At 37.0% G+C, this 27,816-nt stretch overlaps 3 protein-coding genes across 4 annotated transcripts in view; all 3 read left to right on the forward strand.

Moving 5' to 3' along the window:
• Positions 1 to 738: 738 nt before the first annotated feature.
• On the forward strand, positions 739 to 4,735 carry snrpa1 (small nuclear ribonucleoprotein polypeptide A'). Its single transcript, XM_039651156.2, has 9 exons — positions 739 to 1,004; positions 1,112 to 1,259; positions 1,609 to 1,687; positions 1,787 to 1,833; positions 2,309 to 2,411; positions 3,433 to 3,512; positions 3,821 to 3,893; positions 4,014 to 4,107; positions 4,349 to 4,735. Exons 1-9 carry the CDS (start codon positions 923 to 925, stop codon positions 4,495 to 4,497), a joined length of 855 nt encoding a protein of 284 aa, XP_039507090.1. The 5' UTR covers positions 739 to 922; the 3' UTR covers positions 4,498 to 4,735.
• Positions 4,736 to 5,102: 367 nt separating this feature from the next.
• Positions 5,103 to 9,637, forward strand: selenos (selenoprotein S). 2 transcript variants are annotated; one of them, XM_039651157.2, is made up of 6 exons: positions 5,103 to 5,320; positions 6,189 to 6,320; positions 6,413 to 6,519; positions 6,772 to 6,861; positions 6,935 to 7,007; positions 8,719 to 9,637. In XM_039651157.2, the coding sequence occupies exons 1-6, from the start codon at positions 5,242 to 5,244 to the stop codon at positions 8,805 to 8,807; spliced, it is 570 nt and encodes a 189-aa protein (XP_039507091.2). In that variant the 5' UTR covers positions 5,103 to 5,241; the 3' UTR covers positions 8,808 to 9,637. The 2 variants fall into 2 exon arrangements, with proteins under 2 accessions (XP_039507091.2, XP_088985830.1); XM_089129704.1 differs by having other exon boundaries at positions 5,109 to 5,185.
• Positions 9,638 to 10,825: 1,188 nt separating this feature from the next.
• Positions 10,826 to 27,816, forward strand: part of chsy1 (chondroitin sulfate synthase 1) — a 62,699-nt gene continuing 45,708 nt past the window's right edge. Inside the window, exons 1-2 of the mRNA XM_089129703.1 lie at positions 10,826 to 11,484; positions 14,443 to 14,938. Coding sequence (XP_088985829.1) covers positions 11,174 to 11,484; positions 14,443 to 14,938 — 807 coding nt within the window. The 5' untranslated portion in view covers positions 10,826 to 11,173. The remainder of the gene's footprint in view (positions 11,485 to 14,442; positions 14,939 to 27,816) is intronic.

A 27,816-nucleotide genomic window follows, 5' to 3' on the forward strand; every position in this document is an offset into this window, starting at 1 on the left:
TGAATTTTTATTTTATTTTTTAAAGATAGGCCTACAGGACTTGGTAAAAGATTGAACGTCTCCAGTCATATAGTGAATATTAAGTGCATACTGATTCAGCACCTTATTTATCCAATGTTTTTAAATTCAACACTAAGTATTATCAATATAAAATAATTTAATGTAGTTCATTATTTAGCCTACCTTTTTATTTGTACTTAATGAGACTGTATGTTCTTTGCTGTTTTTAATTTTTTTTTGTATTCTAGTAAATTATTAGCAAATGATGTACGCCAATAGTTCAATTCAAAGCACACTTTATTTAAATAACCTACATTTTTTCAAGCATATTGTTCCAGGTTTTCCCCAAAAAGCTTACTTTTATGTAAGAAACGTGAGTCAAATTTATTTTAACACTCCTTTCATTACGTGTGGCTACAAGAGAAAAGGGGCAATTAAAGTTGTTCGTGTTTTTTTAAAAAGCTAAACATGCATAACCTCAGGCTCAATACGTTATGTTTTTAAATTTTTGTCTGTCAAAGATTTAACACAGTGTGTGCACATCTAACGGGCAAAAAGCTCAATAAGGGTGCTCAGAAAAATTTGACATACCACAGCTCCTATATATATATATAATGGAGCTGTGGTATGTCAAATTTTTCTGAGCACCCTTATTGAGCTTTTTGCAATTAATTAATTTCATGTTCTCGCCAATTGTGACGCTCTTCATAATCATCATCATCATTGTTGGCAGTGGCGCATCAGTCCTCCAGTCCGCCTGGTGGCGCTGTGGCTTTCTTCCCAACACAGATTTCGTTTCGAGAAGAACAAAGCAGACGCTTCCGTTTGGCGGCAGCGTGTGTGAGCGTAATACGTATCAAATAAATTTTTGATCAAACATATTTCTTATTGATCAGACTCATTGTTTCTCTCAGCGGCGGACATGGTGAAGCTAACGGCAGAATTAATCGAGCAGGCGGCGCAGTACACGAACCCTGTGCGGGACAGAGAGCTCGACCTGCGCGGTAAGTGAAGCACCTTCATTAAAACCTGTTTAGTCCATCATTCACTTGTGAATTAACGATGTATGTGCGTTAATTTAAAATTAACTCCTGCTCATGTGTTTGTTAAGGCTATAAGATCCCTGTGCTGGAGAATCTGGGTGCTACACTCGATCAGTTTGATACCGTTGATCTGTCCGATAATGAGATCAGAAAACTGGATGGGTTTCCACTGCTGAAAAGACTCAAAACACTCCTGATGAACAACAACAGGATCTGGTGAGAGAATCAGTCGGATATTTATTATGAGACAACACTATATGCACTGTTTATCTTCATCTGTCTAACGAATGAAATTACATGATGCTCAGCACTGTCTATGTGCAATACTCATTAATGTTATTGTTACAATGCAAATATGTAATGCAGGAAAATACTATCTGACAATTCTGAGGGAGGTTCTCCAGAGCAATGATGCATATGGTTGGAAAACACCAAGACAGTCTGATTATGAAAATATTTGCATTAGTTTACTTTAAAGTCATATTTCTATGCATCACGTGCTTGCAAAGTACTGAAGACTTGAGTTTGTTTCCATACAATCATGTTTTTATCTCACTTATTGCAGTCGTATTGGAGAGAACTTGGAGCAGGCTTTGCCAAACCTGAAGGAGCTCATTCTCACAAGCAACAACATTCAAGAGCTGGTGAGTTCAACTATAGATGTGCCTTTATGCACTTTCATTCATATTTGAAGTTTTGTTTCATTGAATTTTGTACTAATGGTTGTTTCTGGTGCTTAACAGGGTGATTTGGATCCTCTTGCAACGGTGAAATCGTTGACCCTGCTCAGGTCCCTGCTGAGCTTCTTTTTGTTTGTTTTTTTACACCCAAAAGTTTGAGATGGTCCTCACTGCAGAACATGAACATCCAGATCCAACTCCTCCCACCTTGCATATACCTAAACCAGGGGTGCCCAACCCTGCTCCTTCCGATCGACTGTCCTGCACAGTTTATCTCCAACCCTAATGAAACACACCTCAAGCAACCAATCAAGGTCTTCAGGATCACTTGAACATTTAAGGCAGGTGTGTTTGATTAGGGTTGGAGATGAACTGTGCAGGACAGTCGATCAGCATGAACAGGGTTTGGCACCCCTGACCTAAACCTACCCAGCTCCACCCCCTGATCCCTAAACCTACCCAACTCCACCCCTCAGATATGGATCTGACTCCACCCCCTGGATATTGTGTACTGCAATGAGTTACTCCTGAAAAGTTTTAACTTCAGATCATCGTTTGAATTGGTTTTGTTTTCCTCTTCTGCAGTCTCCTCAGGAATCCAGTTACCAACAAGAAACATTACAGGTTATATGTCATCAATAAAATCCCACAGCTCCGTGTGCTGGACTTCCAGAAAGTGAAACTGAAGGTATGATTAAACCATAATGCTTTGTCTTTTATTTTAACTACACTAACGTTCAAAATAAGAATTTTTTATTCAGCAAGGATGCATTAAATTGATCAAAAGTGATACTAAGGACATTACAGTTACAAAAGATTTGTTTCATACTAATGGTGTTCTTAATTCTGAAAAACAATGGCACAGATTCCACAAAAATGTCTAAGAATATATAAGAAATATTTGTTGAGCAGCAATAATTCATGTGACTGAAAACGAGTAATGATGCCAAAAAATTCAGCTTTGCTATTACATTTTTAAAACATATTCCAGTCAAAATGTTAAATTGTATGAACAGAATATTGCAGTTTTGAATGGATTTTTGATCAAATAAATGCAGCCTTGGTTACTAGAAAAGATTTATTTCAGAAACATTTAAAAAATCTCTCAAACTTTTGAACTGTAGTGTACATTATGCTTTAAAAAATAGTGCCAGTGGACAATTTTGTTCATGTTTGTTTAGTGCATTTTTGTCAATGTCATGTTCATTTACTGATTTTTTAAAAATGTATTATTAATCAGGTTTCTAGTGCTTCTAGAATAAATAATTAAGGATCATTATTAGTGAGAGATTAATGTTAAATATCTGTGATGCAAATAGACCTTTAGTTTTACTTTCTAAAATTACCATAATTGTTTTGCTCACATTGTACATTTGTCATTTTGATTTGTTGTTTTATGTTGTTTTCTTGAAATGAACCTATTGATGAAATGCATACTGCTTCCTTTTGGACCGATTATTTCAGGAAGATTTCACACACAAAATGTAGTTCACCCTGGGCCCTGTTCTTCATACATCGATTAGTACATCCGACGTTATTTTTATAATTCCCTCTGGCTAATTTGTTTCTTGAAACACACTTGCAGATTGAATTGGCTCGATTTGAGTTATCTGTGATAATTCGGTATTGCACGTGTGAAGAACGGGGCTGTCGTCCATGTCATGGTCCGTTGTGAATGTTTGCTTGAACTTTCTGCTGTATCACCGTAGGAACGTCAGGAGGCTGAAAAAATGTTCAAAGGCAAACGAGGTGCTCAGCTTGCAAAGGATATTGCCAAGCGAACCAAAACGTAAGATGAAACTCCTTGATAAAGCTCAGCTCTCCCGAATTACTGGACTGTGGAAGTTATGAACTCGGCATCTCGGAGAATGAATATTGACCTTGAATTGGCTGTTAAAAGATGCATTTCCATGTTAAACTTCAGCAATGTTTCTCAGGGGAGCTGGCTCAAGGCTTTTCTGTCTTGTATCAGTTTATTCATATTGATAAGATACTGAAGATACTACACTCTTGATTGTGGGAACTGGTTGAGAGGCTGCAGAGGCAATCTTCAACATGTTTGCTTTGTCTGAAACCCAAATTTACTCTTGCTCTCAGGTTTACTCCAGGAGCAGGACTTCAGACTGAGAAGAAAATGGGACCGTCTGCTGCAGATGTTGAAGCCATAAAGGTATGGAAGAACTAGATTAACACACCCACATGTGTACATATTATGTATTAATGATGTACTATTCACATAGGCTGATGTCCTGATATAACGTGTCTCTTTGTAAATGTTGTTTGCATGTAGAATGCGATTGCTAATGCCACGTCACTGGCTGAAGTTGAACGGTTGAAGGGGCTTCTCCAGTCAGGACAGATCCCAGGACGAGAGCTGAGATCAGGTATTATTTTGTTGTACACATTTATATATAAACATTATTCAGTAATATCAAATGAATGGGAAAACGCTTTCAGTCATTGTTGAATGAGTGGGAACCCTGAGTGTAGTCCATTTTGTAGAAAATGTAGGTCACTTAGGCACTGTACAGTTAAACCACATTTAAATAGACAATAGGACATACTCTACTTTCAAGGACTAAAAATGAAATCAAGCTTCTCAGTCTTCTGTTTTCCCCTTTTCAGGAGCATCTAACATGGTAGAGGAGGAAGAGGAAGAGGAGGAGAACCAGGGAGAGATGCAGGAATCAGTCCCCATGCATGAGAACATGCAGGACATTGGAGAAAACGGAGACGATGAAATGCAGGAAGAAATGGATGTTAATGGATCGTAGTTCTTTTACGTTCAGAATCATTAATGCTTTGTTTTGATGCTGTTTGACAGCATTTGTTTTGATAAGTGTTTTTATTATTTTTTTTGTATAAATTAAACTACATTAAACTTGTTTTTTAATGAAAAGTCAGGTTTTTTTATGTATATCGGAATGTGGTCAAGAATTTCTTGTTTATTGTTCTAATATTTTGTGAATCATCCTCAAAGATTGGAAATTAAATATGAATCTGTAATAATTATTTACAGTTTGTTCATAGTGTTAAACTTTTCTAAATGCACAGCACATTATTAACCCAATTATTGGCTACACATTTTGTAAACACTTAGAGAAAGATCATCAATATAATTTAGAACGTTATAATTTAGAGACCAAGTCTCTAAAATATAATTTGGAAAATGTAGTTTGTTACATTGTTTTTTGTTACATCCTAGTATAGTGCAGTTAAAATATTACGTATTTAACTCTAATTTTCAAGGGTGATATTTTAATCTTTAGATTTCAGATAAGTCAAAAAAGGAATGCTATTATCGAAAAGGAGGCATTATTATTTTTTGCCTTGATTTGTCTCAGTTGGGCACCCGTAAAGGCCACGTCATCTTAAAGCTGATTGGTTGTCTTGTTAGCGGAAGTGAGTCGGTGTGTGTTGTAGCAGGGTAGCTTGAGTGGGATTGAACGGAATAAATATGTGGTAACTATTATTTATTCTCGTACCAAAACCATAAAACATCTTTAAAGCGTTGTAATATGGAAGCAGATGGTGATGCGTATGTCCAAAATGAACATGTTCCTCCAAACCAGGATCTGAGTTTTCTGCAGTCAGCTGGTATGTAAACATGAATGTATGTAAACAGCCGGAGCTTCGGTTCATTGGCGTTTACTGACCTGTTATCATGTATCATGAGTGCAGTCCGTTTGCCTGACATCGAATCTGTGATTATGGGTTATAAAAGGACTTTTAGTGGAAACATCGATTTGACATTTTCGAGTGAAGTGATGCGGATCTTATCAGGAAATGACTAGAACAGAACGATATAACGTTAGGTCAATAAGATTAGTCACATTTTGTACAGGCTACAGCAAACAAAAGTCAATAAGATGCATCAGTTATGCTTCAATAAGAGTTTCAATAAGCCGTTAATTTAACAAACATACAATGCTTAACAGAGAAATAAAATAAAATTCCTTTTTTGTAAAATATTTTGGTTGAAAGGTGTAATTCTTTAAGACGTTTGATATATTATCAAATGCAATAGAAATTTAAACAAAGACGTGAAAATAAAGCACATTTTATACTTTGAATTCTTAAAGTATAAATAAATGTTTGTTTAAACGTATACATTATATATTTTTTAGTACTTGGAGAGAAGTCCATGAATAATAATTAAAGTTTCACAGATTTTTGAAACCGTCTGAATGTTTTATAATTCTTCTTAATGTTTAACAGAAATTAAAAATAATTAGCTGATGATGACTGCTATTATTATTATTCTTGATATGTACTTTATTATATTTATTTAAAAAAAAGATGTCAACCAATGGTTTTGAACATTTATAATTTTACCATTCCTAAAAATTTTAACAGTAATTAAATGATCGATTATATTGCAGACTATTCAACATGCTTTTGGAAAGTGCTTATAGACTTTGCAGTGTCTAGAATGTTATTGTCAACTTTATCTTTTTTTCAACAGTTAGTTCGATCTTGTCTGAATATGGCTGGTATCTGGTGTTTCTGTGTATGGGAGTCTTTCTGCTCATCCAGCATCTCCGCAAGATCAGACCCAGAGACAATCAGAGCTCCTCTGTCTCAGATGTGAACCAAGGTCAGAACCAACACTATCTGCTGTGTGGGAACTGAAATGCCTTGAAAGTATTTTAGGTATTAAGAGTGTGTGTGTGTGTGTGGTATTTGCAGACCCCAGATCTGTGGTGCAGCGCCAGGAGGCTCTGGAGGCCGCGCGCCGCAAAATGCAAGAAGAGCAGGACGCCAGAGCTGCAGAATTCAAAGAGAAGCAGCAGAGGGTGAGTCTCATGTGGTGACGTGATCAGGCAGGACGGACATTCGGTTTGCAGTGTTCAATTCACGTTTATTGTATATAGCGCTTTTCACAATACATATTGTTTCAAAGCAGCTTTACCGAAAAGTCATCATGTCCACATTGCAATTTAGAGTGATCTGTTATCAGATGTGACTGTGTCCAAGTTATGTATTTCAGAAATGTACATATAAAAATCATCATACAATATTCATGCTGGTTCTTCTGTTCTCTTTAGCTTGAGGAGGAAAAGAGAAGACAGAAAATCGAGATGTGGGACAATATGAAGGAAGGAAAGAGTTATAAAGGAAATGCAAAAGTTGCACAGGTAAGATTTCTGGGACGAATCTCTAGGCCTCAGGTGTCAGGTGGTGCATTTACATATTATTTCTTCTTTCCAGCTAAACACTGAAGAAGCCCCTTCCTCCAGCTCACTGAGACCAAGGACCGACAAAAAGCCCCTTCGGAACAGTGGTATGCAGCATATTCATAATTTTACATGTTCTCTTATGATTCAAAGAATTCTTCAATCTATTTAAATATTTTGGCTCTTTATTTCTAGAACTGTCCAAAATACTATATGGAATAAAATACAGTAAAAAATTCAAAGTAAATTAAATTTATTTTCCACTTTTTTTTTTTTACATGTACTTTGTAAATTATTATTATTATTATAGGTTTTATATGTTTATTTCTTTAAACAGGGACTAATCAACTAATTTTAAACATTTGTATTTTTAAACATTTCTTAAAATAAGTAAATGTATATAAGGTTCATGACAATCCGAATGTTTCATAGTGTAATATAATGTTTTAAGTTAAGTTGTTACCGTTACTACTAACAGTGTTCAATCAGATTATTTAACATACTTTCGGAAAGTGCATACAGAATTTCTTCCTTTTTTTGAGTGCACTAACCTAAAAAATTGACCCATTTTCAGAATAGACCAAGATTTCACAGGGGAATTATCCAGGTAATCAATATTGCAATTATATTTAGACATTAAGGGGATAGTTACTATTACCCTAAAATGAAAATTAAGTCATAATTTACTCACCCTGGTGACATCAGACATTATTATATTGTTGTTCAAAAGTATTTTGGGACTTTATTTTTACTGTATATTTCGTTATTTTGCATTGTTATACAAAGTCAAATTATGAAAAATAAATAAATATATATATTTTTTCTATGTGCTTCGCTAAATATATAGCTGTTTTACTCATTATGCCTTCTAAGGAGCATTAACTTAAAGGGGTCATGAATTGGCTTTTTAAATTAATCATATTGTTTGACGTCAACTTATGATGTTCGCTTGATTTTTGCATTCAAAAACATCAAAATGAATAAGTAATAGGCTATTTCTACCCTAGTTTTGACGTCATAGTACCCCACTTTGAAAAACGAGTCGTTTGCTGAGGCTGGTGTTAATAAAAGCTTTTATTGGACTTACAAGGACGTTTTCAGTTCTGAAACTTACAGGATATTCTTATAATATGATGACCTCTTAGATGTCAAAAGCTTGAGGAAAATTTGATTTCTCAGTTCATCACCCCTCTAACAAAGTCCATAAATATCGCTGTCATCAGTGTTGGGGAAAGTTGTTTTTAAAAATAATTCATTGCCATATTGTGTTACTCCATAAAAAAGTACTTTTTTGAAAAGTAATGTTACATTACTTTTTTCCATCTGGGCTGGACTTTCTTGTTTTGTTTAACAGCAACGACAACAAAAGTACAAAACCCCCGAAAGTTCTATTTTTGCCAAATGTAAAGGCCCTTACACAGAAGTGAAATGAATAAGCCTCAGGCTGAAAGAAATGCAAATTCATACAGTAGAGGGCACAGCTCAAACAAACATTTCAGCTGTGCTGACATTCAAGATTGGAGAACAATAGGATGAAGAAGAAGAAATATCAATACTCTTAGGCTGTGTACGAAATCGCTCCCATACTCTTAGATAGGGCATTATTTGAGGGGACAGCCATTTGCAGTGGTGTCTGAAACAACAGTTCATACTGTTGTTAACACTTTCTCTCACAAGCGGATGCGATGCAACCTGTTTTTCCGTTTGTTCATTCAACGTTCATCATTAAGCCCATTATCCTGGTTGAGACTCAAGAACTGTCAGTGTCTTGTTTTTCATGTTGTTGTTTATATGATATGCTGTCTGTTTGTTTGATAGGGTACAGTCCTTTGTCTGGAGATGGAGGAGGAGGAACGTGCGGCTGGAGACCCGGCAGGAGAGGACCGTCTGCTGGTGGATGAGGTTAAAGGTCGTCAGAGTAACCTCTGACCCTTTGACAATCCCCCATAGGAACACATAAATATTAACTGAATAAGGCTGTCAGCACTCATCATAGGACAATAGCAAAGATGGTTATTAAGGATCTTCATAAACACTTTTTTCTGGTGACAGGTTAAATTGTCTAACTTTTGTTCTCACCCTCATGTCGTTCTTATTCTGTATGCTGTTATTTTTTTTATTTTTTTAAATCAATCAGTTCTATCTTATGAACACAGATGATTTTGAATCTAGTGCACTGGTTAAATTGAAATCGGCATGATGATTGTCTTTTTTTGCTTTGTTTCACAATAACAGCATGTGCAGTCAGAATGACATCAGGGTGAGTCGAAAAAGACAGATTTTAGATGTTTTACTTGTCAAAACATAAAGATATTTTAACACATATTTTTTCTTTAATTGCACATTATGATTAAGAAACTATTGCCTATTTGTCTGACTGACAGCTTCTAATGACGCCTCCTCATCAAAGGTATTAATACTCCTGGGGCAGGCTGATGATTTTCAGTAATGAAACGTGTTCCTGTTTTTAGCTTTTGCACTTATAAAGGCTGTGCTAATGAACACCTAGAGAGAGTAAATACAAATGCAAAGTGCTACATTTATATCATTTGAAGTGATTGTATTCTGTTATAAAATTAGGAATTGCCGTTTTATGACAGATCCATCAATGCATTTGTTTGTGATGTTAAATAGTAGCCTTCGTAGTGTGGGGTCTTTGGTGTTTTTGAAGCATTTGTTTAGGAATGACGTGTCAGTCATTGTGAGCTTTTCAGAATTAAAATGCATACTTAACGTTTGTCTATGTCTTATTTACCAGGACAACAAATGCCATGTTTTATCCTGTTTCAGGGCCATCAAAGTATTTTCAAACATTTTACACTTTTTAACGGGTTGGAAAAGTTATTTTCAGGACACAGGAAAGTCAAACACTAAAGAGAAAATATTTTTTCTGTGTTAAACATTGTGATTAGAGTATAGTTAGATGTTAGTTCGAAAATAGGGACCTGGCAGAAAAACAACACGCATCGTGGTGAGATTATTCAAATTCACTTCGTATGTCCAGTTAGTTATGATATTGAGATAAGAAATAGTTGAGACGGGAAAATACGCAGCAGAAAAGAAATGATACGACTGAATTGCAAATTGTAATCCCGCGAGGTCACACTTTGTCCACTAGGTGGCGAGATTAGCACGTGTCAGTTGTGGAAGGAAGGAATCTTTTTATAAAATTAGAGAATTAAGCTTATATTACAGGAAATCATAATATGAAATTTGACTATTTGCTAAATAAGAAATATAAAAATAGATAACTAACACATTGAATTAAAAATATATAATAAACTTGACAAAACGGTTTTAAACTTATTGCTACATGCAGTAACCAAATAGTGTCATGGTGTGAAACATTATATTAAGCGTCAAAAATTCATCACGAAGTGAATGCTAGAGTTGTCATTATTAATAATAAATTTGTCAAATTATTTATTTTGTAGGCTAAGTGAAATACACATAAAATTGAAGCAGGAGGTGGCACTTAAGACTCAATAATTACAGGAATGATACAATAGCTTTTATTTCATCCAGTTTTGTATGTATAATTCTTTATTAATTTTGTTATTCTGACTTAAATCTATTTTAAAGTACTTCTATAACTCTACAAGGAAAACAGCGAAAACTGGCTTCTGGTTAGAAAATTGACATTTAATAAACATATGTCGGTACAAAATGAACGATTTATCAATAAAAAAAATCGATGGTAAAACGTTTGTCTCCATTACAATAAACACAGTTTAATGGTGAATCTCTCAATTTCAAAAGAACAATTCACGAGAAAAGGATGTAACGCTTTTCCCATGCATGAAACGTCATCAGATAACTGTCTTCAGCCAATCAGGAACGAGCTACGGCGCCTCCAGCGTGTCAAAAACCTTTAACCATTAAGACGCCTCGCCGCGTTTCAAGCACTCGCGCTTACTCACAATGGCGAGATAGTCGCGAAAACGAGGATGCAGCCGCACTTTAGACATCAGACCATTCATTTCCTCTGACTTATCAACGATTCAAGCTCGAAACAACGGAAATATCTTCACGAATCTGATCATGGCTCGCATGGAGCGAATAGCTGGCGATTAGATGGCAGTGGCTGGTGATATATGCGGACTGGAGCGCTGCAACGTACACATCGGCAGTGAACGGTGATCAGCGGCGATCATGCTCGGACCCAAACGCAGTGTTTTGGACGGGACTGCAGCAGCGGCTGGTGTTTAAAATAAAACGAAGGCATTAAGAAATAAAAGCCCTTACTGATCCGGAGGTTTGAGTAAAAGCTGAAATGGCAGGCAGAAGTCGCAGATCGTGGTTCAGTGTGTTGCTGGGTCTGGTAGTTGGGTTCACACTGGCGTCCAGGCTCATCCTGCCCCGGGCCACTGAGCTCAAGAAAGCGGGTCACAAGCGGCGGGCGAGCGGTGGCACGGGCGGCTGCGGAGGTGGAGGAGGGATGATGATGATGATGAAGAAGGAGTATGGAGGGGTGCTGATGCCCAACACGGAGAAGCCCGCGGTGCCCCAGTCCAACAGTTTCCTGTTCGTGGGCGTCATGACCGCGCAGAAGTACCTGAACAACCGTGCCGTGGCAGCTTATAGGTACGTTAATTCATCGCGTCCACTTACGAAGAATCACCATGGTAACTGTTGTTCCCGCCCAAAAACAGTTACGACAGTGCAGAAAAAACCGTGTTTGTTATATTTTATTGCCCTTTATTCTAGAATTAGTAGCAGCTATAATGTTATGGTATTTTTTGACTGGTTACCAGAGTAAGTTATGGTAAATATATAGAGAGTTCAGGGTTATGCTGGAGCTATTTTATTTCAGCTATAACGTAGTCATTGGTTTTGGGGGGTCGTCAGGTACGATAAATCACCACGATAACCGTAGTAAAACGGGATCTTCAACAATATATTATTTATATCATATTTTACGTCATATATCTGGGAAATAATTTTTGGGGAGGATGGGAGTTACATGAAATGCATTCACTTGCATGATAACCGTAGTTAAAGTGGAAGTGTAACGTTAAGTTGAATAGTAACAATAATTGGTAACACTTTATTTTACGGTGTTTAATACGGTGTCTCCTTTTTAGTTTTTGCATTAACTTTAAATTATGCACAATTACATGTAACTAACTAACCCTAAACCAAATAATAACTCCATTGTAGGTACATGTAGTTAATAAATTACTCAGTACTTAAAAGTATACACTGTAACAGGGACACATTACAGTAAATTGTAACCCAATAATTAGGCCTATCTGCTATTTTGGTCGAGATAACAGTTGGATGGAGAGAGGCCAGAGTTATGCTTTATTTCAGTTGTCTAATCTGGGATCTTCTTCAAACAATGTAAAAGCCTTCAGAGTGCTCTTTCTCTTATTTTTGGTGACACTTCTGCCAAATACCATTTTACCACAATTTTACTGAATCAAGAAAATAAATAAAAGTCTATGGTATTTTGGTGGAGACTGCGATTACTATGGTAAATCATAGTAAGAATGAGGAGAGAGAAAGCAGGGTTATGCTGAATCATTTTATTTCATGTTTTATTAGTTCTGCTTGTGGGGTTTTATAGGTTATTAAACGCATATGAAGAATCACTATGGTCCGTATCTTCCTCTCATTTTTAAATGGCACTTTTGGCTAATACCACATTATTAGTTTAGGAATAGTATATGGTACTTTGACGGAGACTATGGTGGTTACCATGGTAATTTGTGTAAGGATGGAGAGGACAGATCTGTGCTGAAGCAAGCATTTATGCCATACGTTTAATCAGCAGTATTTCCTTGCCAGTTTTTTTGGGGCGATTGCCTTGGTGGAAAAGCCAGTGCATCACTGATGTATTCACAATGGAGGATTCTCTTCCATTGTTGTTGTATTTCCCACAATGAATTCCTTATAGTTCTGCACAGGAGCAATTTGAAGATCTAGAATCTAGAGAATGTGTTCTCAAAGGATTGCTAAACTATTATTTCCCCTGGTTTGCAATCTCAATTATTTAATTGCATTATTTGATTTGCATATCCAAGCAAGACTGCTGAATGCTCATTTCGTGCAAGAAAATGAAAATGGTTGTCTATCAAAGCAGAGCCTGGCTGGCTCCTTCTCCTGGTTTCAGTGGCGAATGTCAGACTGACATCTATCTGAATGACTGAAATCACATCACAAATCGCTCTTGAGTGGCTGCTATTTAGAAAAAGGAATGTTTCTTCGCAATCTCTAAAAAAGTATGTTCTTTATAGTATGAATGTAATCTGGACACACTGCATTTGGCATGTTGTCATTATCACCTGCCTACTTTTTTATGAATTTGGACATACTACTTTTGTCACATGCTGTTTTTCGCATACTATATAGGCCTAGTAAGGAATTCTGCGATTTCGGATGCAGCCCATGTCTTCTTCACTGCAGAAGTGTGCAGAAGGTTAACACAAGTATCTTTGGATTCCCCTTCTTTAGTTGCAGAGAACAGGAAGCAGGGTTTTGGTAAAATTAGATGTTGGCAAGAAGAGGGGATATTATCTGAACAAAAACAGTGCAGCCTTTCCACGTGCTGACATGCGGGACAAAAGTGTATTTTAGAGACTCGTGCTTGAGTGTCTGGACAGGAATGTTGCAATATTAAATTAAGTGCATCTCTGAATCTCTGCTGAACTGATTTAGTTGCTGCAAGCGTCCTCCTACACTTTAGGGTCATGGCAGAATGAAGCTTTTGGACTTGTATGCTTGTTGAGTGCTGTATTTTGTTTATCTGTTTTCGTTTTTACATGTTTATAGTTAATCAGCTTGGGAATTTTTGTTTTAAAACCATATGAATCATCCTAATGCTGTTCCTTGCTCAATCTTTTCGTCATTCTGATAATAACTCGAGGCATTTTTAAGTCAAGTCTTAAGATGTTCATGTCAATATATTCTGAATAGTGCTGCTAAAACAAGCCAAGCCCCCCATTACTTTGTACTTTTCTACCTAAGAGCTGAGTTGCAACATGCATCAACAGTGTAACAAAATAACAATTAGATTTGTTTATAAATCTTGTCAACAAAGCTTTGAGATTTCCTTATGGTTTTCTCCCAAAAATAAAAGCTTAACACGTTTAACAGCAAAGAAATGAAGACGGGCATAAATATTGCTATTGTAATTTAACATTATTATGATCGATAATACTACTAAACACTTGTTTGATTTTACGGTACATAACATTTTTTGTTATATTATGTTAATAATTTATTTTGTAGATGTGAGATTTTGTTAACAAAATTGCTGAAATAAACAATATTTCCTCAAAATTCAGTTAAATATAAAACCAAGATTTTGGTTTTAATAAGAGGAATAGCTTTTTATTTACTTTTTTTTTTTTTTAGTAATAGTACCGTGAAGCGCCTTTCTGTTTGATATAGAAAAGTAGACCGTACAAAACAGTATGTAAAATATTTTTGTGACTATTTGCAGCACAAATAACTATTATATATTGTGATATACTGTTAACATAACGATCGATCAATCACTAATTTTGAACGTATTTCTCCTTTTTGTGTGCTATGTAGGACCTGGGCCAAGTCTGTTCCAGGCAAAGTGGAGTTTTTCTCCAGCGAGGGTTCTGACACGACGATCCCAATCCCCATTGTGGCTCTGCAGAACGTGGACGACTCGTACCCTCCTCAGAAAAAGTCCTTCATGATGCTCAAGTACATGCATGACCACTACCTGGACCAGTTTGAGTGGTTCATGCGAGCCGACGACGACGTCTACATCAAAAGCGAGAAGCTGGAGAGTTTTCTGAGGAGTCTGAACAGCAGCGAGGCCATCTTTCTCGGCCAGACGGGCATGGGCGCCCGCGACGAACTGGGCAAGCTGGCCTTGGAACCGGGGGAGAACTTCTGCATGGGCGGCCCTGGCGTCATCATGAGCCGTGAGGTGCTGCGCAGGATGGTGCCCCACATCCGCCAGTGCCTGCAGGAGATGTACACCACCCATGAGGACGTGGAGGTGGGCCGCTGCGTGCGCCGCTTCGCCGGGGTGCAGTGCGTCTGGTCCTATGAGGTAAGATGAGATGAAGTTTGTGGGGCATAACGTACCATACACCTGGATATGTTTTTCTTTTCTTTTTGTGTGTGTGTGTGTGTATGATTACAGGGCCAAACCATTGTGATCACATGACCAAGATAGAGCAGGGCACCCTTTGCATAATTATTAGTGTCCTAGATATCCTGCAGCTCAGGCTCAAGGTTTATAATGCATATTGTTTGAAAATTAGACTCTTCATTGAACTTTCAGAGCTGCAATTTTCAGGTACTGAAAATTATAGGTTGGAGCGAAGCAGAAAAGGGCTGTGTTCTTCTTTTCACCATCAAAACTCCCAGGCAGGCTTTGATCCTTCAAAGGATATTGGTGATACCTGGCCAGGTATTACAGAGAGAGCTGGACAATAGTGGAATGTGTTCAAACAGGAACATAGCCCGTCTCTTATCATTGTTCTAGATCAGCTGTTTTATCAAAGCCGTTATGGGGTCACTCTGAGGAAATGGAGCTTTGGAGTTTGGACACTGCATGCCTTTTTGAAAGGGTGACCTCTAACATTGGAGAGGTGAGTCATCGTCTCTCCAATGGATGAAGTTCATCATCATGCTGTTATGGACACTGCTTTTCTTCTTTTGAACAGACTGAGTAGCTGAGTAACTATTTTATAAAAAGACGGGCCATTTGCATTCAGGTGAATCTAATGCAATCTGTCAAGAGAACATGTCTGTCATATTTCACAAAAAACTATACATCTTCTTTAATTGCATAAAGAAAATGAATCCTTTTTTAGGACCATTACATTTTTTTTGCATCGTTTTGATTGATTACTGTATTTACGTTACTGTCAATTTTATGGATGCTTTCCTTTTTGAATTTCTTTTGTAATTGCAATAATTCTTCATGATTATTACTTTCTAGTTTTTTTTATTACATGCCATTACAGGGTAACACTAATGACAATAAGATCATATAAGTTAATTAAATTAAATGAGTTATTGCATTTACTATCAATGAGCAATACATGTGTTACAGTATTTATTGATCTTTAACATTAGTTATTAAAAATTAAGCTGTTCATCATTAGCTCATTAGCTTTTTTGTTTAGAAGTATATTTTATTGTTAGTTTATTTTAACTAATGTAATTAACAAATTAATCCTTATTGTAAAGTGTTACCCATTGTTATAAAATAAATGTATATTTATTTTCTTAAATTGACAGAATACATTATAAAATTATTTTCATTCAAATTAAAAACCTTTTCCACTCCCAAAATTATATTCATCCTAATGTAAAAATACTGTAATGCAGTATTGAAAATGTATTCAAAATGACTATTGCAAATAAGAAAGGGAAAGATCCAGATGTGTTACAGTAACGAGGTAACTCATTTGAGGAGGAACATGTGCATTATTTTCAATGCAAAACATTATGGTCCTAAAATAGTCTTTATCAGGCAAAAAAAAATATTATTTGATTTTGGGGTGAAATGTGACCTAGGCATGTTCCTCCATCTACAATTTCAGGTGTTTGCAATGGGAAAGGAAACTATAGAAGAGGATTGATATTTTGTGTGGATCTTTCTGTGCTGTTAATCTGGATTTCCTTCTCTTTTTTTGTCTTTTTCTTTCTTTCTTTTTTATAGATGTGGCGGCACTTTTCCCTTTTTATGCTAGTTTTGAGTAAAGCACTTAACATTTTTCTCCAATGTCTCAAATGAGTCTTAGCGTATCGTTTAGTCTACCAAAACCATCCGTCAAGGCAAGATTACCCTTTTTTCCATCTGCTCCAGATGAAGGAGCCACATGCGCAATTCGTCACTGTAAATGTGACATCGCTTTTCACAAATTTGCAAAATGGAAAAATTAAAGGGTTGGAAAGTTATCAGAGGTGCTCCATGAATCTTTTTCGGCTTGTGGAATGGGGCGGAATTGGAACCTCTGAGTCTTAACGAGTCCCCCCAGTGACTGGGGCCGCTGGGACTTTAATGCGCATTTGATGTGTGCTTTAATTACAGCCTTGCAGGATTAGTTAGAGACGGCACAGCTGGGCAACCTGCTATTAATGTCGGAGCATTCTGCCTTTGGTTCTTTATGGAAACGGCCGAGACCTACTGCGCTGCAAGTCTCGACGGGCCCTGCGAGAGCGTCAGCCTCGTAAAGTGACCTCAAAGACCTCTCGGCTCAAAACGGCAGCCTGTTACTCCCTTAAATACTGATATTAGCGTCTTTGTCTGTTCGGAGCTCTTCAGATGTGTATCTGTCTAAGCTGCCGCTCAACTTCTGTTTGTTTATGGCCAGAGCGCAAACAGTCTTGTCTGACCTCCGCTTTGGGCTCGCGGGTACTTGAGATGATTCCTGTGCTCAATTTAAGCGGGTATAACAAAATGTCATTTTTTTTCTCTCTTCATTGCCGATTTAGCAACAAATTTGTTTGCATATTGTTCACTCCAATAACTATAATTTTTCTAGCTAATTAACTAAATGAGCATTTACAGCCAATCAGAATCCATTCTGGTTTAAAGAGCTTGAGCATTTAAAGTGACAAACAGCGTTATCGTGCACTGCTGTAGAATCTAATATAGTTTTTATCGCTATAAGTTAATGTTCTTGGTGTGAATAGGCCTTAAAATGATTTCTCGATTGAATGAGGGATGCCAGCCATATCTAGAGGTCAGATATATCATTTGGTATTAAGATGTGGTTTGGTCGATCGGATCACAAGTAGACCAGGGATTACACTTCTGTCGTGATTTCTTCAATAGGAGGGTCTATGGGTGTGTGTGTGTGTGTGTTTTTTTTTTTTTTTTTTTTTTTTTAATAAATCTTTTGATATAATGGCACATTAAGTTTGAACAATTTACATATGAAAGCACTCAGAGATGGGCAGTCTGGTCAAATGTGTTTTCGACTATGTTGTGGTGGACTACTTAGACCCCGTTGCGTTGTCCACTTACTAAATAGATTAAATGCATCTTAATACCAGATGTAAACAGGATCATAGAGACATGTGGGTGGACTTTTCTGACTTGGTCCTGACAAAGCAACCACCCACCATGTGGGGGCGAATTTCGCATGGACAGAGGCACTCTTTTATCTATTTTTTTTTTTTTTTACACCTAGTGATATCAAACCTCAGCAGTGCTCAACCAGACTCTTGTCACCTGTGTTATATTAAACGTGTCGATCCGGGAACCTTCTCGCAGCTGCTCTCGTATCTCTCGCTTGCTGACCATGTCCTGTCCTGGTTGCTGCCTTCCGCATATTAGTGTCTAAACATAACCGTTATGTGTCTGCCAGTTACGTGTCAATGGTTCCGGCTGAAGAAATGTTTCAGCTGGAAGTGACGGATATGTAAAATGATGTGGTGATATACTACCTTTCAAAAGGTTGGGATCAGAAAGATTTGTATTGTTTTTGAACAAATATGTATTACACTCACCAAGTGCGTATAATAAAATGATAGTTTCTGATAGAGTCCAAACTTAGCTTATGCTTTCATGATGAATATTGAAGTTTGCATTGTTTTGTTGTGCTTTTTAGTAAAACAGAGAGAGTTGTAGTGTAACATACTCTTGGGGAAAGTCCTTAAACTCGTTGAGCCTTTTATTGAAAGTTGAATGTAGAAGTTCTGCTACAAATAGGTAGTGAAGGGCTAATCAGCGCAGTTTGGCTAATCTTTACAGCAATTAAATTGTCACATATGTTCTCTCTGAATGACGTGTGAGACTTCTGCTCCCAAATTACAACTGAAAGAAGAGCTGTCTTAATAGTAAGTCCAACAAATGTGCCAGTTAGAAGCGTTGTAAAGTGGTAGTTTGTTCCATTGAAAATGGAGAAAAGCCCTCATCCAAGAACAATGCAAAATGCTCATCAAATGTCGTTTTGTACGCCGTTTTGTCTCTTTTCGTGTGACTGAGTGATCGTTGGCATTTTGAATGATATTGACAAGCCGTTCTTCAGCCATTATTTAGTTGTCAGCCCATCTGTTTGCTCAGAAAACAGCCGTAAACGACGGCACAAATGGAAGCTGAAAGCCAGTATTGGGTTCCAGATTTTTCCCATGTGTGCCTTGATTTATGACTTGTGTCACTAAACTGTCAGTGCATTTATTTATCTGTTCATTGTCTTTGTAGTATAGATAGACCATCTAAACATGAAATGAAGTAATGAATTTAGTCATGTCCTAACCTGGCAAAATGTGAAGAAGCGGTCTCTTCCATGAAATCTGAATTTTATCAAAAGATTAAATGTTACAAAAGATTTCTATTTCCATGAAATCCGGTTGATCAAAGCATGCAGAAATCTATCAGTTTTCTCAAACTGTTTTCAACATTGAAAATATTTCTTGAGCAGCAAATCATCATATTAGAATGATTTCTAAAAGATCATGTAAATGCAGCTCTGGTGAGCATAAGGGACTTCCTTAAAAACATTAACCATAGTTGTTGCATTTTGGTCTCACATTATCATTTAGAATCTAGAGTCTTTTTCTCAGTGAGCTCCTTGATGACATGTCACTTTCAGAGAGTCTGAAACTTATATGACATGTCTGTTCACCAACAATGGCCTCAAATCATTTTGAGATCTATCCCCATGTTGGCATCGTGTGGTAACTTAACAGCTTCCGCTTCCAGTGTAATGATGATTGCATCTATCTGTGAGTTTTCAAACACGGATGCTCTTTTATGTATGATTCAGCAGACCAGAAGTAAAACTTGTCAGTGTGACCCCAGACCTGTGTCATAAAGAGTAGCCATGTAGTGTCAGTGTTCAAAACTATCTGCTTGCCTTAGCTCAATTCAAATCGGTAAGCTTGTAATACTGTTTTTAATTTCAGTGGTAACGGTGGATTTCCGCGAGCATTTCTTTGTTTCATTGCGTCAGTGTTTCCCAACCCTGTTCCTGGCGGCACACCAACACTGCGCGTATTCTTTGTCTCCCTTATCAAACAGATCTGATTCACCTGAACTCATCAGCTCATTATCAGATGGGTTAATTAGCTGATGAGTTGTCAGGTGAAAATCAGGTGTGTTTGATTAGGGAGACAAAGAATACGCGCAGTATTGGTGTAACCCGCCAGGAACAGGGTTGGGAAACAATGCAGTACGTCACACATGAACAGTACAGTACATAAAGAAGGAGGCTCGGCTAGTAGAATATATTGCGTGTGAGGATGTTGGAGGTAGAGATTTATAGCCTTTTCTCACATATAATTAAACTTCCATAAAGATTAAAGATAATTAAAGATTCGAAGGTTTAAACAACAGTCACCAGTGACAACAGATTCACCCTCTGTAAAATGTAAATGTAATGACTTCGGTGTGGCTAAAAAAAAAAAAAAAAGAGACTGCAACCAGCCCCAAGGCGAAAACAAGGATGCATATCTGAAGGGCTTTAAATGTAGTCACGCAATGCTGATGTTGATTTCATTAACTTTACGACAAAGTATAATTGGCACGGTTTGACGTGGTACGATAAGCGATCGTTAGATTTAATCAGTGCGATTTACTGCAATCTTTTTTTTTTCCTTTGTAGTTGGTCAGAACAAAAGTGGATGTTACTTATTCAGATGATATTTTCTTATGTTGGTCATACATCCCGAAAGAATAATCTGTGATTCTGAATGACAGTATCCACACCGGCGCGGTGACTCACAGCCGAACATTCTCCTCAAAACATTGGACTCATCTGCGCTATGCCGTGCCGAGGGACGACCCACGTAAAGTTGATAATTCCGTAAATGACTGCAATTGCAGATTTCGAACAGAGATGGCGACAGAGGAAAAACTACAGACTGCAGCTTTAAAAATTATAAAGGAAAACTTTTTTGTTTTGATTTGTTTGATTTCATGTTGACTTGCTTGAAATGATGGTGCCTAATGTGTTAAATTATATATATGTATACAGCAAAACTCAATGTTTTTGTGTTTTTTTATACATGGCTAAAATTGAAATGTATAGCCTATATTTTGTTTAATTTTCTCTGCCTCACAGCCACTTAAACAGCTTCATGATCCAGGCCCTCCGTTCTCTCACCTTCTTCTATGTGTCACATAGTGTGTCAATAAAACTTTAGTTTCTTTTTCTGCTCAGACATCCACAGGAAGTCAGCCTCCCACACGCATATTCTGTTCTTCGAGCTCTAACAAACAAACGCCTGTAGTTGTGTCTATTTCTTGCCACTCGGCGAAGCCCGGAATTATACTGCCAGTCCAGTCCTGTATTTTGTGGCCATTTTCATGGAATCTTTTTCGGAGATCTATGCGAGATGGGTCATTATTGCACTGAGTTATAGTGTTTTGAGAATTGGAGGCACTGCGCAGATATGTGAAGCTTTTCTTAAAAGCACAAATAGTTTGTGCCGGCTCGAAACTTTACCCGCAATGTTTGTCCACCATAATAGTAAAACAATTCTTGGGTTCTTGTGAATTTTTATGCATCATTGTGGCATTATAACAATGGATGGAATTTTGTTTTTTAGCATTTTTATTCTATCTGTTCCAAAATCTATTTAGGCGGGATTACAAGACATCATAGGCACTGTTCCTTCCTTCAATACATACATGTCAACATATTCCAATCTAAGGCAGGTTTACATCTTTCATGGATGCGGATAATGCAGAATTCACTGTAAATGCAGTAAAAAAAAAAAAACCTGAAACCCCAAACTTTAAACAAATTTGGGCTAATGTTTTTATTCGGCAAGCATGCATTCAATTTAAAAGTGACTCTGACAACATTTATATTACAAAAGATTTTGGTTTCAAATAAATGATATTATTTTGAGCTTTCTATTCATCAAAGAGTCCTTTTTTACACTTTCTACAAAAATATGAAGCAGCACTACTGTTTTCATTATTGATAATAATAAGGAATGTTTCTTGAGCAGCAAATCAGCGTATGATAAATGATTTCTGAAGGATCCTGTGACACTGAAGACTGGAGTAATGATGCTGAAAATTCAGCTTTGCATCACAGGAATAAATTAAATTTTTAAAATCTATTCACAAAGAAAAGTTCTTTTAAATTTTGATATTTCACAATATTACTGTATTTTAGATCAAATAAATGCAGTAAGCAAAAGAGACTTAAACCAAACGCATTATAAATCTTACTGAACTGTAGTGTATACTTGTCTTTTGTCCTGAATAAATAAAGAACTTCTGCCTAGATGGCAGTAGACTTGCTAGACAGCTCACTAGAGTTTAAAACCGTATCATTTGTCAATGGTTGGGTTGAAGCCCAGTTGACCTTGATAGCACCCAGGCCAGAATAAGTAGTCAATCATATTAAACATTCCCAATGATTTGATCCTGAGAGCTTAATTTGATTTGGCTTCTTTAGCTTGTTAAAGTAACAATATTAGCTATTCATAGCTTTGCTCATCTACTTCCTCGGGGTTTATTACTTTAGACGATGGAGCCATAGTTCGTTCTTTGGCTCCGTTAGAGCATTGAATAAGTTCGCCGATGGTCTTTTTTCCAAGTCATGACCTTTTATTATTTACCCTTTAATTAAGTTTTACCAGTTCTGATGGTATTTTTCCCCAGACGTTCCAGCACATTTTTAATTTGTCTGTCTAACAAGGAGCAACTAAATGTGACGTGTAGATCTTCACGTTCAGAATGAAAAGGTTGAGGTGTCTCTGTCTCTTTGGTTCACAACTTATTTCAGTTCTTCGCGGCAGACTGCTGTGTATGTGGCAAACCTCATGTATTTTCAGACATCCTGTGGCCTCTGGACTCATGTATGTCTTATTCTGTTGCTCCTCTGCGCACACCCGAGCAGGATGCTAAAATTATAGCTGCAATGAGCAAATAAATGTTTACTAGCTTCATTTAAAAATAAATACAAACCGTGGTTAAAGGGGTTTGCTCGTGCATGAAAGCCAGCAAGCTTGAAATGCTCCTTCAGCTGTTTGCGCACTGATACCGATTGCATTACTGATACGAAAAGTAACCAGCAATTGTTTAGTGTGCTTTATCAGTCAAATTGCTTACTGTGTCAATCTTATTCATAAACACAAGTAGCTGCCAAGTTTGTGTTGCCCTTTGAGTTGTTCGTTTTTTATTTAGACAATAAAACTCAGGGATTCGCCTATCCGCTTTTTTGGGGCCGATTACGAAAATCATGATCTGCCGATTGGCGATCACAGAATGGCAGGGGAATGGGAATCTTTTATCTACTCTAGCAGAGTTTGCGCCATTTGTAGAAATGAATCTAACTATGAATTAACTATTGGGGAAAAAAAATTGAAATATGCTACGGTCAAGATCTTGAATAACCACCAAGTGTTTATTTAATAGTATTTAAAAAAATTAGATAAATTTAAGGAAAGTATCTGTCATTGTATCTGAAATAGATGTAAGAATGAAAAACTATGTGAAGTCAATTACAATGACATGTCATGAAGGCCACACACATCCATTTGTGTCAAATGTCCAACTATGACAAAAACAGAATTTATTGTTTAAAACAAAGAGGTGCCTAAGACTGAAAGACAAGGGAAGAGCATAGGCGTAATTTGCAGGTGGGCCTTTTTCTAAGGTCGATATTGTCCCCACCACTTTTGAAACATCTAGAGGCACAAATGTACCAATACAAATAAATAAAACCTCTCCAGTTAACTAGCAGAGCATTCATTTTGGTCATTTGGAAAATAAGAGGCAATTTAGCGCTGAAGTATATGTGTGTGTGTGTGTTTTTTTCGTCAAGTGATTTAAAGTGCTCTTTGCCGCTGCGATCAGTGGTGCGGATACAGTGTTCTCTTGTGGCTCGGGCACGGTGTTCACTCGGACGCTATTCGTTCCGGTGAAATTACAAAACAAAATATACACAAACGTGTCCCTGCCTGATTTACAACAACTGATACACTTAATCTGTTTTGATGAGAAGAAAAAACCCTATACGAGTGTGGATTAGAACCCAGGACCTCTGACATGCTAGGCAAAAGTTCTGCCATTACACCATTAAAAGTTCAAAGTAATTTACGTCACATGATCGTTTTTTTTTTTAATCGGCATTTTTGGGGTTTGCCGATCAAGCTATTTTTAGCCAATATCGGCTGCCCCCACGTGGTATACTTTCTAGGGATGCGCCGATATGACAATTTTGGCCGATAATGATAACCAATACTTCTTTATATTTGAAAGCCGATAACCGATATATTGGCCGATAAATCTAAATCCAAATTTTTAGACAATTTTTGAGAGCCTGATTATAAAAAAAAGTCTCCTCATTAAAAGCCAAGATACAAACACAATTATGATATTCTTATTTTAATATTGTGTAGCCGATATGACAGACTTGCGCTGCACATTTTGCACTTTAACTGGATTTTCCTTTTTTGAAAAGTGATTTCAATTATATTTCAAGCAATTTAAAAGCATCATGTTGAACAGTGCACATCTAAAGTGCCTCAGCTGAAGGAAATAATACATTAGTTATCGGCTTTTAGATATCGGCTAAATGTTCTTGTTGGGCCGATAACGATAACATTAAAAGTGATCATTTATCGGCCGATACCGATAATGTGGCCGATATATCATGTATCCCTAATACTTTCTGAATAGACATTGCAAAGAATGTGATGTTTGTCTTAATAACCCTTTTTTTTTGTTTTTACATAACTTGCTTCTGAAACTTATTGGCAATGGCAACCGTAACATCAACCTATGGGTAATGAAATATTATTACAATTTACAAAATTTTTTAAAGTATAACTCTATTCCTGTGATGCAAAGCTGAATTTCCAGCATCATTAGTCCAGTATTCAGTGTCACCAATCCTTCAGAAATCATTCTAATATGCTGATTTGTGACTCGCTGCTGATGTAAAACATTTCTCGTCAATGTTGAGAACGGTTGTGCCGCTTAACATTTTTGTGAGAACAGTGATCATTTTTTTTCAGGATTATTTAAAGAAAGGAAAAAGGAGCAATGTCTAATCATTTGCTCAAATTAATATTCATTTAAACAATACTTTTTCTCCTTTTAGATGTTTACATTCATTATATATGTCATAACCCTGTTTGTTGGAACGAAGGAGGATTTGTATGCAGCATTAAGCGCACGGACGCCCCTCTGTGTGGACTGAGGGGAGTTTTTGCGGTTTGGCGTCGTTTCCATGCCAACAGTACAGCTAATGCAAATGCAAACCAACAGCATCTGTTTCCTTCAGGTCTGACACGTGGCCCCTCCCACCGAGAGATGCTGTCACACTCACGCTATCATTATAAGTCTGTCTCTGTGTCTCTTTCGCTCTTTTGCCCTCTGTGTTTTCATCAAGAAACCCTCGAATAAGAGCGTCTTTGTGGCACTGCTATTTTTGACCTTGCCTTGCTTTCAACTGCTGCTCTTATTCAATTAGTTAGGTTTTCATATCTGTATTTTTATTTTTTTCGTCAGTTGTACATGTTGTGCATGTACACTCAGTCATCAGGTGATCCAGCAAATGACCTGATCTGCAAAAAAGGCTTGTGTGCAAAGGGCCGATTTTGCACGAGTCCGACCCATTGATTGGACTGAAGAGGAAGTATGATGATGTGACTCATTCTTCGCTTTGATTGGATGCCTGGAGGAATTGCATCTGTGCCTCATTTTTGTGCCACTGTTGTTGCGTTTAATATTTGAATGCATTATTATCCTATTATTTTTTCTTTTTTACTTTAAATATTGAGTCTAGTACTCATTATTATTATTATTAATAACATAATAATATTAATGTTGGCAATACTGAGTTCTACCAGTAAAATCTTGTGTGATAGTTCACACAAAAATTAAGAAATTGTCATCAATTACTCACCATCAGTTTGTTCCAAACCTGTAAGCCTTTTGCTAATCTTTGAAACACATCAATTTAAGGCATTTTAAATTGAATCTGAGAAATTTCTGTCCCTCTATTGACATCAACACAACTACCCCTTTGTCGCTTCATAAAGAGACTGAATCGCTTTATATCCAGTCTCTTCAGAAGAATAGATCAAATTATTTCAGATTTAATTTTAGACATTTTATGTGAATAAACTGCTAAATGAAATCTATACATCATATAAAGCAATCATGCGTCTTCAGAAAGTTTCGAACTTTTTGAAGCGTCAAAGTGGTACTTGCCTGGACTGTCAATGGAGGGACAGAAATGTCGGATTTAATTCAAATATCTTCATTTGTGTTGCGAAGATGAAGGAAAGTCTTACGGGTTTGGAATGACGAGGGTGATTAAAGGCTGATTCCATTTTTGGCTGGACTTTGGTAACATGGTAGTATGGCAAATGTGCCGTTTGGGCCATTTACATGGCCTTGCATGTTGGGTTATTATAAAATATGGAAACATACGTCTTATACAGTAGCAAAAAGCTTAATTATAAGGATCGAAGTGGCTGAAAATGGTCATAATATACTAATTGTGGCGGCAGCCCCTTTTAAATACCCAAACTTCATTTCTCTCTCACAGCGATCTCCGTGTGTGCCACTTGAGGAATGCTAAGGGAATGACTGGCTCACAGCTGACGACTGATCGCCTCGTGCTTCAAAATCCCTAAACATTGCACCCTCAGTTATACACTCAGATGTTTGTCGTTGAAGCTTGTCTACACCCTTCTGAAAAATCCAGCTAAAACCAGCCAAGGCTGGTTGGCTGGTTTTGGCTGGTCTCCCAGCCTGGTTATAGTTGGTTTATCAGGCTGGTTTTAGAGGGGTTTTGAACACTTTTTCAGCTGGTCAGGCTGGTCTTAGCTGGTCAAGTTGGTTTTAGCTGGTCAGGCTGGTCTTAGCTGGTCAGGCTGGGAGACCAGCTTGACCAGCTAAGTCAGGCTGGGAGACCAGCTTGACCAGCTAAGTCAGGCTGGGAGACCAGCTTGACCAGCTAAGCCAGGCTGGGTGACCAACTAAAACCAGCTACTTCCAGCTTAAACCAGCTAAGACCAGCCAACCAGCCTAGGCTGGTTTTAGCTGGATTTTTCAGCAGGGCATTGCAGGACAGATACTCACACAGTTTCTCTGTAGATTTGGATATGGGTTGCATTAGTATTACACAAAAGCTGCATTCTTTTTCCATTCTATAGTACATGATTATACAGTGATGGTTCATGTAGCTCCTGATATTTGGAAGTACTTATGAAATACAGCCGTTTTGAGTTTGTAAGTGAATTGGGTAACATACGTTGTGAAATAATATTGTGCGTTTTAAACCGTTATCCCTTAAAAGCCTGTTTAAGAGGAAGTTGTTGTCTGACACTACCTCAGTGAAGATCTTATTTAACTGCTGCAGTGTTTGCTGCTTTTGTCTTGTTCCTGTATAGATATACATGTTTTCATCTTGTACTGCAGGGATGTTGAAAATTACTTTATTTTTTGAAATAAATATTTTAATAAGCAAGTAAAAAATAAATAAATAAATAAATAAAAAAGGATTATTAGGAACACCTGTTCAATTTCTCATTAATGCGATTATCTAATCAACCAATCATTTAGGGGTGTGTTAATGGTCAAGACAATCTCCTGAACTCCAAACTGAATGTCTGATTTAAACTATTTTATTCTCATTCATTGAAATATTTGTTTATATGTTAAACTTGTTTGCTTATATATTTAAAAATATTTAATTTTACATTTTAAAATCTATTTTATTTATTTATTTTTAAAGAAATTGAATTTTTAAGCTGACGTTTCAGTGCAGTAAGCCTCATATCTCATGCTTTAATAACTTGATTTACTAAGCTTTTAAATTTCTACAAAGTTAATGTGTGTAAAATCCTCATCTTGCCCTTAGTGAGAGGAATTTCAGTGTCTTCAGATATCAATAGCAGGAGATAACGCTTTATTGGCAGTCTCTTTGTGTTCCCTGGCTTCAGTGGGTGTTTTGTTGGTCATGTTCACAGCCGTTTGTTGCCGTTTGACAC

The sequence above is a fragment of the Pimephales promelas genome, chromosome 1 (genome assembly GCF_988280905.1).
Source record: "Pimephales promelas chromosome 1, fPimPro1.hap1.1, whole genome shotgun sequence".
In the NCBI taxonomy this organism is placed as follows: Eukaryota; Metazoa; Chordata; class Actinopteri; order Cypriniformes; family Leuciscidae; genus Pimephales; species Pimephales promelas.

Bases quoted from the DNA above. Each gene is read 5' to 3' on its own strand.
- snrpa1 (XM_039651156.2), top strand. From the start codon at position 923: ATGGTGAAGCTAACGGCAGAATTAATCGAGCAGGCGGCGCAGTACACG. The intron at 1,688-1,786 runs GTGAGTTCAACT...GGTGCTTAACAG, and splicing joins GCAACAACATTCAAGAGCTG to GGTGATTTGGATCCTCTTGC. The intron at 2,412-3,432 runs GTATGATTAAAC...GTATCACCGTAG, and splicing joins TCCAGAAAGTGAAACTGAAG to GAACGTCAGGAGGCTGAAAA.